The sequence below is a fragment of the Fundulus heteroclitus genome, chromosome 7 (genome assembly GCF_011125445.2).
Source record: "Fundulus heteroclitus isolate FHET01 chromosome 7, MU-UCD_Fhet_4.1, whole genome shotgun sequence".
Lineage (NCBI taxonomy): Eukaryota > Metazoa > Chordata > Actinopteri > Cyprinodontiformes > Fundulidae > Fundulus > Fundulus heteroclitus.
Window position 1 is genome coordinate 43,589,935 of NC_046367.1, and position 16,913 is coordinate 43,606,847.

At 43.8% G+C, this 16,913-nt stretch overlaps 1 protein-coding gene across 1 annotated transcript in view; it reads left to right on the forward strand.

Moving 5' to 3' along the window:
* Window positions 1–1,408: 1,408 nt before the first annotated feature.
* LOC118563790 (germinal-center associated nuclear protein-like) overlaps window positions 1,409–16,913 on the forward strand; it is a 36,355-nt gene continuing 20,850 nt past the window's right edge. Inside the window, exons 1-16 of the mRNA XM_036139719.1 lie at window positions 1,409–3,352; window positions 4,825–5,072; window positions 5,696–5,777; window positions 6,086–6,233; window positions 6,315–6,508; window positions 6,587–6,726; window positions 9,109–9,306; window positions 9,398–9,666; window positions 9,922–10,084; window positions 12,049–12,206; window positions 12,368–12,591; window positions 12,680–12,885; window positions 12,955–13,055; window positions 13,133–13,264; window positions 13,390–13,503; window positions 16,585–16,737. Of these exons, the coding sequence (XP_035995612.1) occupies window positions 1,690–3,352; window positions 4,825–5,072; window positions 5,696–5,777; window positions 6,086–6,233; window positions 6,315–6,508; window positions 6,587–6,726; window positions 9,109–9,306; window positions 9,398–9,666; window positions 9,922–10,084; window positions 12,049–12,206; window positions 12,368–12,591; window positions 12,680–12,885; window positions 12,955–13,055; window positions 13,133–13,264; window positions 13,390–13,503; window positions 16,585–16,737 (4,193 nt within the window). The 5' untranslated portion in view covers window positions 1,409–1,689. The remainder of the gene's footprint in view (window positions 3,353–4,824; window positions 5,073–5,695; window positions 5,778–6,085; window positions 6,234–6,314; window positions 6,509–6,586; window positions 6,727–9,108; window positions 9,307–9,397; window positions 9,667–9,921; window positions 10,085–12,048; window positions 12,207–12,367; window positions 12,592–12,679; window positions 12,886–12,954; window positions 13,056–13,132; window positions 13,265–13,389; window positions 13,504–16,584; window positions 16,738–16,913) is intronic.

The following is a 16,913-nucleotide window of genomic DNA, read 5'->3' on the forward strand; positions in this document are numbered from 1 at the left end:
GCACTTTCTTCACAGTAAAAACACACATTCAAAGAGATACCATTTCATCTGTCACACACACACACAAAAAATAAATAAATCTGAGAAAGGGACCCCTGCAAGTAGTGTAAGATTCATCAGCAGAAAGCATAGAAATAATATAACAGTAAAAAATGTATCAAACATACAAGATTATTTAAAATAGATCAATATAAATAATTGTGAAAGGGTGGTGATAAAATTATATAGAAGGGATAAAAAAGATGAAGGAGTTGCATTGTACATAAGTACAGCTTTGAAATCTAGAATTACCTGCAATTTGGCAACAGTTGTTGATAAGGTGATGGGAATTATAACTGTAGAAGTTGTAAATGTAAAAACAAAAACAAACAAAAGAAAAACAAACTAAAATGCTGTAACCAGGTGCGTGTATCAATCTCCAGGTTTATAGTGTAAAGGTATTGAAAGATAAAATGTTGGAGTTATTTGACAGTAAGAGCAGCAAGCTAATGTTTCCTTGTGGAGACTTTAATAAAGATATACTAAAATTGTAAGAACCAAATGCAAAGAGGGATATTTAAATTCGGTTTGAAACCATTTCCATTTTGAGTTACATCTAATATAAGGTGGTCTTGATGTCAGAAAGTATTATTATTTTAAATTTAGATATTTTAAAAATAAGAATGAAGGTAAAAAAAAACAATACCATATAAATATCAGTGTTTAATTTCAAATTATCATCTTCCAGTGTGACAATTCTAAGTATTGAGGTTGGATGTATTACCTTCTGTGTCCTCATAATAATACTTAACTTGATCTAATCCGACATGCTCTTAAGTCCATAAAAGTTATTTCTTCTGAATTTGCACACACAAAAAACAAAACAAAACAAAAAAACGTGTATTAAAGCTCTATTTAGGTTACAATAATCCAGTGTGATTAACAAATTGCTATATTCAATATTTTCAGAATGTTTGCGGAACATAATGGCTTTAAAGATTGAGATTTTTATTTAAACTATGATAATTTATTTTTAGGTTTTAAATATTGTAGATTTTTGAACTGGTGGTCTAGAGATTCAAAACACAGTAAAACTGTAATTTCTTTTATACGAAGATTTTTTTTCTATGCCAGGAAGTCCAGTCCAGAATCTAGATATATCACTGTTACAGATTTGAGTTAACACCGATTTACTGAGATCAATGTGTTAAAATTGGATAAATCGCTTTTTTCTGGCATTACAATTAAATGAGATAAATCGGAAGCAAGCTTCCGGTTAAACTCGGTTCATAATGGCTTTATATTTGTGTGGCGTGTATTTTAAAGCTAATAGTTTTTGTTTTATTCAGAGAAAGTGCTTGGATGTTTGCTCGAGTCACGGAACAAAATATTAGGGTCAGTCGGGGAATAAAAGATTGACGGACCGGAACAGGAAGTTGGAGGATATTTGAACAGAGCCCGAACGAAAACACAACAAACCAGAGGAAAGTTGGGGTATTTTATTTCGAATATGTACGTTTTTGGTGTTTTGAAGATGAGAGTTTTTGTTTTGTCCGTGTAAAACCCGACGAAGCGGGAAAATGAACTTTTCGTGGGATTTTTAGCAGCTTTTACAGAGTTAGCCGATGCTAACAACAGAGCTACAAACCCGGCTCAGCTAAAAAAGCCGTTTTTTACCGGTAACGTCGCATAAAGGTGTTTATCTGCACCATGAATCCGTTTGGAAGTCCACAGGGAGGAGCTTTCCAGGCTCCCAGCAGCTCCGCGAAGCCGAGTCTGTTCCAGGTTTTCGGACAGCAGAATCCCAGCGGAGCGCAGAGACCAAATTTGGGATTTATCCAAGCGCCTGCCTTCGGACAGCGGTCTGCTGTGCAGCAGCCTGCCGCTCAGTCTGGGTCAATCTTCGGACAGCCGTCTGTTAATCAGCCCGCAGCTCAGGGTGGTTCCATTTTCGGACAGGCATCCACGGTGAACCAGCCTGCCGCCCAGGGTGGTTCCATTTTCGGACAGCAGTCTGTTAATCAGCCTGCAGCTCAGGGTGGTTCCATTTTCGGACAGGCATCCACGGTGAACCAGCCTGCAGCTCAGGGTGGTTCCATTTTCGGACAACAGTCTGTTAATCAGCCTGGAGCTCAGACTGGTTCCATCTTCGGACAGTCATCTGTGGTGAACCAGCCTGCATCTCAGGGTGGTTCCATGTTCGGACAGGCGCCTGCTCAGGCCCAGCCTTCTCTGGGCCAGGCTCCAGCCTTCGGGCAGCCTTCTCAGGTAAAGAGCAGCTCAGCTCCAGCGTTTGGACTCAACCAGGCCTCCGTCTTCGGGCAGACCCCTGCCTTCGGACAGCCCTCTGCCTTCGGACAGCCTTCGGGATCAGGAAAGCCACCTCCTGCCTTTGGGGCCCATCACAACATCACCCTCTCCAGCACCTCCAGTTCCGGGCAGCCTTCGTTCGGACAGCCGGCCTCTTCCAGCGTGTTCAGCGCCGCTAAGAATGTGAGCCAGAGCAGGGGGTTTGGACCAGAGTTCAGTTTCAAGCCGCCCAACGAGGCCGTGTTCAAACCCATCTTCTCCGGCAGCCCGGAGCCGACGAACAACCAGATCCCTGCCACATCCGGCTCCTCTTTCGGCGGCTCCCAGACCAGCTCCAGCTCTGCCGGGTTCTCTCTGCTGGCCGGAGCCAAGTCTGGGCCGCAGGGCTTCAGCTTCACGCAGCCAGCTGCGGCTCCCTCGCTTTCCAACCCGCCAACGACCGGTGACAGCCACCCTGCTGAAACCCCCCTTCAGTTCTCCTTCACCAAGCCGACGGCCGCGTCTGGCCCCAGCTCCACAGGCCCCACCACGGAGCCCACCACCCCGTCGTCCTTCAGCTTCACCGCAGCTTCCGTTCAGGCTCAGCCGACGCTGTTCTCAGCTCCGGTCAGCTTCAGTCACCCGCCGGCGTTCGGTTACACGGCCCCCAAAACGGAGTTTGGCTCCGATGACCCGGAGAGCAGCTTTAAAACCCAAGACACAAACGTGTTCGGTCGCCTTGGCAAGGCACCCAAGAGGAAAGAGGACCCTGCAGCCTCCGGCTCAGGGCCGGAGAAGCCAGCCGCCGAGCAGGAAGCTCCGCCCGACGCAGATTTGCCGAGACATCCCGCGAAGAGGCCGGTGACGAGGCCCCGGGGCCCCGCCGGAGGCCTGTTCAGCCGGGCGTTGAGCGGCATTCGTAGAGAGCACGGCAACCCGGTGAGGAGGGAGCCAGCGAAGGAGGCTGGGAGGCCCGCCCCGAACCCGGAGGAGAGAGCAGAACCAGGTGGGGACGACCCGTCTGCCACGCCGCCCGCTGCACAGACGCTGACCAGAGATGCTGAGGAAAAACCAGACGCTTCAGGTCAGATTTACACCTTTTGCTTCTGTGTGAAGATAACAAGGATCTCTATAGCTTCTAATTTAGACTTAGACTTTCTTTATTGTCATTTTGTATGCACAGAGTGCGTACAGAACGAAATTTCGTTTTCATACAGCTCAGAAAAATTGCAGTAACTCTACAGCAGGGGTGTCAAACTCATTTCTATATTGGGCCACTTTGGACTCAAGAAGTCATTAAAAGGGCCGGTTACACCTGTATATATGACACTTTTTATTTCACAATTTCATTCCAGTTCACATAAAATGCTAAAACTTATGGTTTTGTTACACAGTAACATTGAAATTAGCATAGTTGAACAGTTTATTAAACAGTTTATCTGCAAAAACTTTGATAAGTTTTGATAAGTTAAAGTTTAAACTCTACTCATTCTGCAGCACTTTTTCTATTTTTGGACATTTCTGGGTTGTTTTAATGTGTTGTGGGAAAACTGACATCTAGTGGCAGGATGCCTCTACTTTAAGACATTATATGCCTTTTTTGGCTCTTGAGGGCCAGATAAATTGCCTCAAGGGGCCGGATTTGGCCCGCGGGCCTTGAGTTTGACACCTGTGCTCTACAGGATACGTTGCTGTGAATTTACAGTACAGGATTAAAATGCAGTAATAAATTGCAGTAATTTACAGGATAAATTCCAATTGATTTCCGGATAAAGTGCAGCAGTGATATCGGAGACTAAGAATTGGGCAGCATTAATAATGCTGGATAAATTTATAAAATAATGCTTGAACAAAAGTTTGTATTTGCTTATATTCATACTGAGAAACAGTTGATTTGAATAAAATAGCCTATTAGTGTCTTTATCTAAGCGCTGCTGTCAGCACTCTTTACAGGACAGCAGTTCTCCTCCTCTAACAGACGTTAGGTTGGAGCCTAACAAGAACCCTCTCTGTTGATTTGTCACTTTTTTTGGATCCTTATCCTGCTCACAGACCCAGAGGTGTCCTGGTGAGTTCATGATGTCGCGTTAACTAAGAAAAGCAGCAGGCCCACAGCATCACAGTGGGCGTCCTTTGGGTCTCAGCAGACCCACCCAGACTGTTCGCTCCACTCTTTTTCCTGCAGATCTTACAAACTGGGAACTTTGGAGATGTTTTTTACCACTAGTTAGGAGGAGTTGATCTGTGTCACGTCATATTCACACCCCAGGGAAACAAAATGCTGACTAGAAGTTCCATCTGATCAAACTAAATTTAAAAAAATATGCTTCTGGCATTTTTTAAAGGGGATTTTTAGGGGAATTAATAATCATGCCACCAGTCAAATAATTATGTCTTAATGTGAGATCTGTTTTCTCACTTGTTTCAGTGAGATGCAGCTGCAGTAAGGTATTCATTTTGAGGCTTTTTACTCATCGTCACCACTGCTGTGTATAATTTTGTCTAACTTGTTTGTTTATTTTTAATCATGGCTTCGCTCCTCTGAACCTCCTGTAGACCCGGTTCTCCCCCAGAGCTCGGAGCCAGGAGCATCGACCCCTGTCAGACACGGAGCTCGCAGGGACAGCCTGGACAGTCTCAGCGGTGTCTCTCCCAGCGATCTCGCCACCATCATGTGCAGAAACGTCCCTCCAAACCTCAACAAGAAAGACGTGATCGAGAAGCATTTCTCTCGATTCGGAAAAGTCTGTAAAATCTTCTGCAGACCCAATAAGAACCTGGCAATTGTTCACTTTGATGACCATGTGAGTTTGACTCTACTAAGCCTTTTTGGCACTTTATCGTTTTATTCTGGCTCGATTTTTGCTGTGTTACATGTAGTTGAGCGTGAAGTTTGCATCCCTTCCTTGATCGGCACGGATGTCAGATGAATTTTGGACTTTTAAGCATTCTTAGTGCAAAACCAGACTGCAGGAATATGTCAACTTGTGCAAAGAACAGCAAGAATCTAAACGACTTAATTGATTTGTTGAGAGCAGCGACAGTTTTAAAGTCTAACAGCTGCTGGAAAGATCTGTGATAACACTGGTTCTGAAAAATGACTTAAAGGGTAAATCACCCCCAAATCAACCATTTCTTGCCAATAGACTGCTAACATGATGTTTTTATAGTACTGTCTACATACCCTGGTGATTATTTTGACAAATTACTGCATATTTGTTGAAATCCTGCTTTTCTGTCTAAAACTGTCAGTGTGGCGCCCTCTTAGGGTTAAACGGTGGTCTTGCATTGAATTTCCTATCCATATTGTTTTTGTGGTTTTTGTATTGTAATTTGGAGAATCTGACATCAGTAGCTCTGTCGATGTGGCTAAGACATTTTGACATTTAATCAGCAAGTTTAACTATCTTCTTTTTCTCTCTTCAAGGCTTCAGCAGCAAAAGCAAAGAGGAGAGGGAAAGTCCTGCATCGACACGAGCTGCTCCTCCTGTGGCAAAAGAAGAAGCAAAGTAAAAACAGCTTTTTGATTTGAAGCTTTGAGCCGATAAAAAACTGCTATCAGTTAATAACTGAAGGCATCATGTAAAGATGTCAGCAGTACATGAGACTTTATATTACTATAATAATAATAATAATAATAATAATAATAATAATAATAATAATAATAATAATAATAATAATAATAATAATAATTATTATTATTATTATTATTATTATTATTATTATTATTATTATTATTATTATTATTATTATTATTATTATTATTATTATTATTATTATTATTGAGAATCGCCTTCTGGCTGTTTGTCTGCTTCAGGTCCAGGAGACAAAGGCAGCAGACCGACACCAGAGAAGGTAGAACCAGCAGGAGAAACTCCCAAAGTGGAAGAACCCAAGGCCGGTTCTTCTCCTCTGAGACTTCCAGCACTGATGGCTCAATCCTTCGGCAGCCATCTCACCTTCAGGTCAGTTTAAACATTTTAAACACGTCTCAGAACATTTCCTGTCAAGGTCCGGTTCCTGCAGCTCTGAGTGTATTCGTGCAGCTCTCCGGTGAGGAGACCGTCTCCAGCCAAGCTGCTGCAGTTCGACTCGGAGCCCCAAAGAGAGAACGTCACAGAGACCCAGGGCTCAGACCGCCTCGTCCCGTCCTCCCTCATCCACCTGGTCGGCCAGGTCGCCGAGACCACCGAGGACAAGTACCGCCTCCTGGAGCAGAGGGACAAAGTCCTGCGTCAAGGTGAGCACCGCTCTCCCGCCAGCCAGCTGCTGCTGAGAACCTGAAGAAATGACGCTCCTGTCCACGTGTCCCCCCCAGCACGACCAAAGAGGACAGACCTGGACCTATCCAAGGGCTTCGTTGGGACGTGTCCCGACATGTGTCCAGAGAAGGAGAGGTACATGAGAGAAACTCGGAACCAGCTCAGCGTGTTCGAGGTCATCCCAAACACGGAGATGGTGAGGATCTTAAATTCTGTCTTCATAACGTTTTTTTGTTCTAAAGCTTCAGTTGTCCTGTTTACTCCATGTGAGAAATCCAAAACACACAAGTTTCTCCAGCGGCCTTTCTCCTGAGGATACCGTCCATGCAGAGTCCCATTCTTCCAGTACGTTCAGGTGCTGGAGACAGGTCTGTCCAGCCTCCTCTTCCTTAACCAAGCTGGTAGATTTTGTTCTTTCCTCGTCTTGGGAAGAAAGCATGGACGTCCCTGGAGAACATGCAGTTCTTAAAGCAGTTGATGATTCTCTAAAATATCTGCTGGGTTTTCCTCCATCAAGCAGGAGATGATCCAAACCCAGACCATGATCCAGCTTTATAGCATCACAATGTCTGGCTGCAGACAGCAGGCTGGATGCTCCTTTTCCACCAAACGTTTGGAGAACTGAGCCGTCTGATCTACGTTCCCTCTGCTTCCTCTGCACAGACATCATCTGGACCTGCAGCCTTATTCCGGTTCAGTCTCTCCAGTTGCCTCTTAACTGAATTCTACAGACAGAATAGTTGAAGGGGGCAAGTTGAGAAGCACCAGGGTCCCTGGCTGAGGCTGAAAATAAAACATCTGAGGTGTGACAGGGAAGTTTTGGCTCTGGGCAGGTGTGGAGGATGCTTAGCTTGTTCTTGAATTGAATCTGTTAAAGAATGTCTCCAGCTAATTGGTTCTGTACAGACTCTCCAATCTTCCTTATGCTTGAAGCCTGCAGTCATCTTTATCACTGACTACACATCTCTTATAGTGTTCTGCTGGAGCTTGCTCTCCAGCTTCTTCCTGTACACCTCCTTGCTTTCTCTTATCTTGACTTTAAATTTCTTTTGTATACTCCTCAGTAATTTCTTATCTCCCTTCTGGATGGCTCTTTTTTGTCATTCCTGGTGATCCAGGGTTTGTTGTTGGGGAAGCATCTCAGTGTTCTGGTGTGGAGGGTTTTGTCTACACAGAAGTTTATATAGTCAGTGACTCAGTCATGGGATTGATGCCCCCCCCCCCCAAAAAATAAAATAAAAACAACCCTTAAGGGCTTTTGGGCTTCTTATGACCAATTTCTCACAGTTCTCTTTACTGCAGGTTGTACCTTTTTATATTCTGAGCAGAGAAAAAACTGATTGCAATCTGATTTGCCAAGAGAATGTCTTGCCTTAGAGATGTGAGTCGTTTTTGTATAAGAAATGTCTAAAACAAATTTTCTACAAGCTACAAGTTTTCCTTTCTACCGTAGAACAGGTGACAAACTGTTGAAAAATTGGAAGTGTAGCAGAGAGTGAGTGAGGCATGATTAAAATCAGCAGATATTGGCAGAAAAGCATTTGGATGTTGTCTGTTGCTTAGCAACAACTGATGACATCACATGCTGGGTCAGCAACAGCTGATGGTGGAACGTAGACTGTTGGCTAAATAACGCTGATGAGCTCTCTGGGTAAATAATATGAACAAAAACTCACTGCTAACACCTCAATATCAGGGCTGCAGAGACGAAACTTCACAGTGACGTGTCCTGGGTGGCACCATCTGTTGTTTACTAACACCACCAATCCACCACCATTGCTCTTTCCACTCTTCTTTAAATCTCTGTCTGCTCGTATGGTCAAAAAGCCTGGCAGAGAGATGCTGAAGTAGGGGATATGATCCTGCAGCCATGTTTCAGTGAAACACAAAATACTGCATTCCTGATATTCTGGCTGGGTCCTTGTTAAGGCTTGGAGATCCTCCAACTTGTTTACTAAAGATCTCACATCGCCTTTAATAACTGATGGAAGAGATGGCTTAAATTTCCTCCTCCTCTCTTCTTCTTGTTCCTGCTCTGCATCCTCGGCGCCTCCTTTTCATCTCATCTGGGATTTGGGGACGAGGTTTTTGAGGTGTCAATCAGCTGCTCTCGGTTGTACAAAACCAACGGCTTGCTGTGGTTATGCATCATAACAAATGTTCCAAAAATCAAAAACCTCCAACAAAAATCCTACAAGCTGCACAGCATCTAACACCAGTCAAGAAAAACATAAAAAAGCTAATTTTGATCCACAAAAAAACAGAAATTGAAGTTTCTTAAAAGATTTGCAAAACAGCACTACACTAATATGCAGCCACTTTGAACAGCGCAGTTCTAGAATTGCTTTTTGAATAAATGGCTGTTTGCTCGACTACTACTTTGGCACAAATAATATCAAGCCATTATTGATAAAGATAAAATTAAATCACATTAAGTTTTTTTTTTTTTACTTTTTTACGAGTTTATTAATTCTATTCAACATACCACTGTCAGCAGGTAATGACCAAACAACAGGGGGCGGTGTTGTCGCATATAAAATGATTTAGAAGGTCTGTGTCTGTCTTCCCACTCAACCAGGTGGATCACGCAGCGGCCATAAAGGAGTACAGCCGTTCCTCCGCCGACCAGGAGGAGCCTCTCCCTCATGAGCTGCGGCCCCTCCCGGTGCTCAGCATGACCATGGACTACCTGGTGACCCAGATCATGGATCAGGGTCAAGACAACCAGAGGGACTGGTACGACTTTGTGTGGAACAGAACCCGAGGCATTCGCAAGGTAAGAGCTGAGGCCTTTCCCACCAACAGCCATCAGAACATCCTTCCTCACGAATTTTACGCTCTGCTCCTTTGCTCCCTCCGTCCCTCAGGACATCACCCAACAGCGCCTCTGCTGCCCCCACACCGTGTCGCTGATCGAGAAGTGCACGCGCTTCCACGTGCACTGCGCCCACCACCTCTGCGAGGAGCGCTTGTCGTCCTTCGACGCCAAAATCAACAACGAGAACATGACGAAGTGCCTGCAGAGCCTGAAGGAGATGTACGAGGACCTGGCATCGCAGCAGACGTTCTGCCCCCGCGAGGCCGAGTTTCGCCAGTACAACGTCCTGCTGAAGCTCAACGACGGCGACATCCTCCGGTCAGTCGGCTGAATGTTTCCTTTGAAAGGGGTCCAGCTGTTACCTTCAGGACGGTTATAAAGTCTCCTCCAGCGAGGTCCTCTGATAATTGAAGGAGCCTAAAGGCAGCCAATTAAAACCCAAATAATTACTGATTAGAACTTTAAGATTTCTGATTGGTTGAAAGGAAAAACATAAAGCAAAAATGGCTGGATGGAGGCGTTCCCACGTCGCTGGTGGCAGCTTTAATGTAGTAATGGTTTCTGTCCCCACAGGGAGGTGCAGCACTTCCGGGATGAAGTCCGTAAATCTCCCGAGGTCAAGTTCGCAGTTCAAGCCTTTGCAGCCGTCAACAGCAACAACTTTGTGCGCTTCTTCAAGTTGGTGAAAGGAGCTTCTTATCTCTCCAGCTGCCTCCTGCACAGATACTTCAACCAGGTGGGGAACAATCATTTTCTGCTACACCTCTGGTCTCAGGGCAGCTATGGATGCTCTGATTAAAGGTGTATATAACCATGTTATATGCTCACAAAAATCCTATAAAAACTTAATATGCAACTAGAGTGAGGAACTGACATAAAATTAAAAAGAAATTAAAATAACGTGGCTATACACCTTTTTTTAAAGCTGAGCGAAATGAGCTGAAAACATGAAAGACAGAAAAAATGAACTGATTTGATTTGTTGATGCAGAAACTGTCACATTTCATCTTGACAGAATGAAAACGCGTCCAATCAAGGTTGTCCCACCGGTGTTGGTGTTTACAAAGTGTTTTGGTGGCCCTTTAATTTGAGAAGTTTGCAATACTTTTGCTGCGCTATTACGCAATGTTTTCAGTTATTTAAATATTTAACAGAAATAAAACATCCAGAGAACATCACTATAGAATGTTGTTTATCTGAAATATTGCTATATTTCAATCAACAAATAATCTCTACTAGGCTAGTCAGACTTAACTAAACTACTAAGCAAAAAAACAAGATAAAAATAAGATAAGGAACTATGTACACACAAAAGAAACAAACAAAAAGACAAACTGGTTGAAAACCATCGTCAGAATAATTCAGTGAATCCTGGTTCAATGTGGATTTAAGTTGGAGAATTAAGTTCATCTTAAAGAACATAGAATGAGATCAAATTAGGTTAACTAATTTAGAATAACATTTGGTATGGTTTTCAACCCATTCACAATCCCTGAGTTTAACAAAACACTATTTGATCAAATAATATTTTAAAGAATTATTTGCACAGTAGAAATCAGTATCGTTAGGACACTTGATTTTATTAATGCATTTATACATCCGGGAAGCTAGAGGGTGCTGTAGTGATTGGTTTCTTCATTGGTTTATCCTAAAGTTATACAAAACACCATTAAATTAACATTAATGTTCCATTTTAATGTGGTAATAATGCTTATAGCATTATTGAAAGATGATAAAAGGAAACATAAACAAGCATTATGTTTGTTTACGATGGGGACAGTGTCCTTCACCTTGAGAGCCACTAGACTGCAATTACACACAATGTATACCAGATGTAGAGTCTCTCTCTTTCAAACAGATAAGGAACAACACAAAACCAGCTGTGGTTGTTGTTACCAGTGGCACACACTACATGATGCTGTATGCTTTGGGAGAGCTCCCAGGCAGGTTCAAAATTACTCTAACTCCACGTTAGAAATCAATCCTTAAATCCACAATTACACTAGCAACCTCAACAACCACAAACACGAGTATCTATTCAGTAAAAATGTGTTTCCTGGTCAATTATGATTAAATGGCACTTTTAGGCAGGGTGCTGCATATCATAACCTTCAAAAATCTCAATTGTGTTTGATTAATTCAGCAATTGCTGGCCATTCGAGGAGCCCACCCAGGGACGCCATACTGTTATGCAATTATACCTGTTTGATTCTGTATATTATTATCAATTATAATTGGAAATTATCAAGGTGGCGATCGGCTAACGATAGCTTGTCAGTTAGCCACGAGGGCCCTTGGGGCTACTCGGTGGACCTCAGACCAGGTGTACCTACTATGAAGAGAAAAACGACCAAAAGTTGAAATAACAACAAGCAATGCAAAGAGCTTTTCTGGTTTCTTCCTTTAGAGCCGTGGCACCCAGGTTGTTGCCTCCATCTTTACTCCGTCTCGACTGTTGATTCTTTTAAGAAGCAGCTGAAGACTCATTTATACGGACTGGCTTTGGACTAGTTTTATGCTTAAAGATGTTACCCATGTGCTGCTTTTTTCTTTCATGTCTTTATCTTCTGGGTTTATTATACCCGTTTTTATGGTGAAGGACTTTGTGGCTTTTGACCTGTGAAATGTTTTATAAATAAAACGTACCTGCTGGGTCCTAAATGTTTACAGTCTTCATGCTGCGTCTGCTTCTGTTGGCAGGTCCGATCAAGGGCGCTGAAGGCCCTGAACATGGCTCACACCGTGGGCCCTCGGTCGACCCCGTTTCCAGTCGACGACATCGTTCGAATGTTGATGTTTCGCAGCGCTGAAGAAGCAACTGACTTCATCCAGCAATACGGCCTGAATGTTAACGATGGGTGAGCGTCACTGAGGCTGCTGGACCTCATCTGTTTAGGTTTTCCTGTTATTTTTAGTAATGTTCTGGATCAGCAGTTCTGCGGGTGGACTGAGTCATTAAAGCCTGGTTCCTGAATTAACTCAGCCTGATGATACAGGAACTCTGTTCGGTTCTCCTCAGGGTGGTGGAGCTGAGTCGGATGGCCTTCCAGGAACCAGAACTCCCACTGTCTCCCAAGAGGTCCGAGGTGATCCTGGCCAAGAAAGCAGCCTTGATCGGCCAGGTGGTGAACGGAGGTCCACTCCCCAACCCTCCGCAGCACGTTCCCGTCTGTAGCTTCGACTCCCAGAACAGATACAGAGGAGACGGCATGTCGGCAGAGCCCAGCTTCAGCTACGCTAAAGGTTCGTCTTGGATGGAGGATCTCAGCTCAACCGGAACCACGTTCTTGTCTTTCAGTAGAACATCTAAAGCTTTTCTGGTTTCTTTCAGCTGACGCTGTGGAGGTCACGTCTCCACCGCGGGCGGAGGTGCCGGCTCAGTTTGTGCCCATCAGAGCTCCGGATACTCCAGCCGTCGCTGCTGAGACGGGAGAATCGTATCAACCTGCACCTCCGGTCTTCCAGCCGATCCTGCAGCCTGAGCCTGTCAAGCCTCCGTCACCTCCGCCCAAACCTCAGCCCGTCTACAGCGAGGAGGTGGGAGGCCTCACGGTCTCTAAGTGTCCTGGTGGCTTGGTGGTGTACTGATGCTGTCTCTTGTTTTAGGACATTACGGCTGAGGTGGACGCTGTAGTGGAAGAGGTGGTTGAAGCAGAAGTCAGAGCGGTCGCTGAGGATGGTGCCATCTACGCCAGAGCAGCGCTCATGTGAGCTAAAAGGCAGGATTTGATGTGTTTGACACTCTGTGGACGATCTGAACGATTTAACCTTGGTGTCGATGCAGGGAGAGCAGTGTGCAGGTGGAGGTGCTGGTGGCTGAGGTGTTGGACCAGATGCTGAAGGAGACGTCAGCCATTGAGATCAAGCTAGAGCAGGAGCGGGTCGCCGAAGAGAAACGCAGACTTGAAGAGGCGAGGTGTGTCCCCGGGTGTTGACGAGACACAGATTTTAGCAGGACCTTCATTAGGAAAGAAGGTCCTCAGCATCCTGCAGCTTTCCACAGCTCCTCCATCTTCATCTTCTCATGTGTGTTTGTTGTAGGAGGAGGCAGGAGCGCGAAGCCTTCCTGGCTCAGTTCAGCTGCTCTCTCTGCTCAGAGATCATCCACGAGGTGCTCGATGAAGCTGTGAAGGAAGCCGCCGCCTCTGAGATCCAGTAAGGGTTTCTGAACCGTCACCAAACTGATCGTCAGATTTACAGTCAGGGTGAACATGGCAGCTGATCTACAGCTTTAGAGACCTGAGCTGAACACTCAGTGAACTGAACCAATGTTGGACCAGGACTCCTCCACAGAGATCTCAGGGTCTGATCAAGTCAGAAAACCTGGCAAGAGCTGCTGCTGCTGACCCTGGTTTCACTTTATGGGGTGTAGGGGAGATCAGGGATGGTTGTCACTTTTTTTTACAATTTTCCAAATTGCTAATATTTGTCTAAAAAAATATTTTTAGATCAGGACGAAGCTTAAGGTAATTTTTCTTTTTTTTAATTAAGGATCCCCATTAGCTGTTGCCATGGCAAACAGCTAGTCTTCCTGGGGTCCACATTAAAAACATAAAATAAAATAACCTTAACAAATATTACATTTCCAAAAATGTTATTTCTCAACACACCATAGTTAAGAAATTATCAGAAAAAAAGGTCCCAGTTAAAGGTCTACTATGCAACCGGGGTTGATTTTCCAGCGAGGCTCCCCCCAGAGGGGGGAGCCTCGCTGGAAACAACCCCGCCAAGCCAGGCGGGGTTGTTTTGAGCTTAGCAGACAGGCGAATGCAACGAAAAGTAAAAAAAACGGCAGTACAAACAATGACTAACACAGTGAAAGTATGAACATCAGGGTTTCCCACAGCGCCAACTTGGCGAGGCGGCCGCCTCGCCAAACTCACGCTACCGCCTCGCCAACATTCAAAAAAAAAATAATAATAATTAAAAAAAAAACTCGATATGCATGTTTATTTTACGTTAACACGCGGTTCTTTGTTGTTGCTTTCGCGCGTGCATATAGTGAATGGCAGGGCAAAAACACATGGATTTCTCACCGTAAAGCAAGACCGACTCTCGCGATGCACCAGACTACTGAGCCTGTGGGTGCGGGCAGAGGGCTCCTGCAATGGGGTACCGCGAACGAGCTATTTTTAGAAACGTAACGTCACAATGACGTCACATCACGTGGTACGCAGTGGGGCAAACTCCGGAAACCCGCCGCTGTTTTGCTTTAAAAGAGACGTGCGTTACCCTAGGTTTTACCCGTTAAAACGACTGCTTTTTACAAATCTAAGACCATGGTTTAAACATTGTTTAAAACATTGTTGCTATGGAACGTGCAACAGCGACTCGAGTTACGCTGATCGGCCGCATATGAAGGATGTTTTCTTCAAGAGTGCCAAGGAGAAATGTGTGCGCTTGGCACACCGGTGCGGTCGGCCTACATATGTAGCAAGCATTTTGTCGGAGGAAAGGGCCCAACTGAAGAACATCCTGACCCAATTCAAGCGACATCAAGTCAAGGTAAGAGTATTTTGGTGACCGACATGTTAATAAAGAAGCGCTTGCTATCATGATAGCATACAGGCTATCATGGTAGCAGGCGCTAACATGATAGCCTGCTACCAGGATAGCTTACTCAAAAACATTTCAAATAAGACAAACATTAAACACGGACGGTGATTACAAAAAAAAAAAAAAACGGCCGACGACGGCATGACCGCCGCGCATCCCCCACACCTGATATGACCGCCGCGCAGGAAAAAAAAAACAAAGCTTACCGTTCATCAACTCGGCCAGTTTTCCAGTCTTTTTAAGCCCTCGAACCTCAAGCCATCGTTTGAGCTGAAGGTTGGTGTGTTCTTCGACAGTGTGACCAGTAAACCGTGCGCCTGGGACATCGTCTTGGGAAAGTTTAACGGCTGTAAAGTCGGTCAGATCGCTGGTTCTGTTGCGCTTGTAATAGCTGGGTTATCCGTGCTTTCTCTCCTGTATGCCCTACCTAAGCGGCAAAAGGGGCGTTGCTCTTGAGACGGTGACGTCACGTGCGCGGTACCCCATTGCAAGTACGGTATTTCCCCCACAGACCACCAGGGCGGCCGAGAAAATCTTTGTTCGACCTGAAATGACTCAATTAATCATCCAAAACGGTATGGAACACATTAATTGACTGAAAAATGTTGCATAGTATGCCTTTAATTAAACGGTTTACTTATTATGCTGTACCTTATTCTATTCAAAAGTTATTGTTAACTAAACCAAAAAAAGTTCACATGTGACAACCAACACTGAGATTATATTAGTTGGCCCAATGTTATGTTAATGGAGGGGGGGGGAATCATTCAATCTTTGGTTTAACTTTTAAATGTTTAATAATATTTTCATTTACCAATAAAACACATTTGTGGAATTAATTTCACTTTAATTTGCAAAAAAAAATACATTTTCTCTACACATTTGTAGGTTCAAAGCTCCCAACTATTTTATTGAAAATTTATTTACAATAAATTATTTAAAATAATTTATAATTTATTATAATTAATTGAAAATAGTTAACTACTGGATAATATGGAAATTAATTTTCAGCATATTTGTGTTTCAACAAAGCAGGTGAACACAGCTGTCTTGCACATTTATCTATAAAGTAGAAAAGTAAATTTAATAATCATATAATAATAGCATCTCCTTGCCGGTTATCACAAAACCAACATCGACTGGATTTTTTTGGTAATAGCTAAGCTAAAAGCTACATATGTTGTCTTAGCAAAGAAAAAATCTATTCTACTGATAGCTTACATTTTTGTCTTTGTATTGGCATCATTTTTAAGCTTCAAGCGTTCTAGATAAACTAGATACATTTTTTTTCTTGACTTTTTCTAACCATAAAATTACAGGTCCTTTTATCAACTATCCTGAATGTCTTTCCCACCAAATGTTTTGACCAGTGATCTTTTGAAATAGTATTTTAACTTTTCAGTCCAAACAGTATTTTACAGAACCCTGCCGTTGCTCAGATATGATGAATGTGACAACCGAAACCCACGACAACCAATACGATGACCTCTGCATGTTTTTTTTACACACCTTCTTTGGCTTAATCTTTGTAGATGACTAATAATTTTAGAACCTGGTGAAGACCAGATAATTTCCTTTACCATATTTGGCCCTTGCTGAAGTTCTGGGATCTGTTGCTAAACGGCAGGATTACATTTTTTTTTGTTTAATTGTATTTTTAAAAGTTTTTCTTTTTTTCAGGCAGGCTTTGAACGAGAAAGCGGAACGTTTTGCCAGATGCACCGAGCAGCTCTGCAGCGGTTTGATCGAGGAGACTTTAGACTCAGACGTCGCTCTGCTGGCAGAAGACGTCCTGGAGGCTGAGCTGGAGCGGATCCATAAGTTCATCAAAAGGTCAAAGCGTCCAGATTCACTATATATATATATATATATATATATATATATATATAAAAAGTGGAGCCTGGTTCCCTGTTTGCCCATTAAACACAAGGCTGGGTTTAAAGTTGGGGTGGGTGTTACACAGACCTTTTCTATTTTAGTCGATCTGAGACCATTTCTGTGGGAATCAT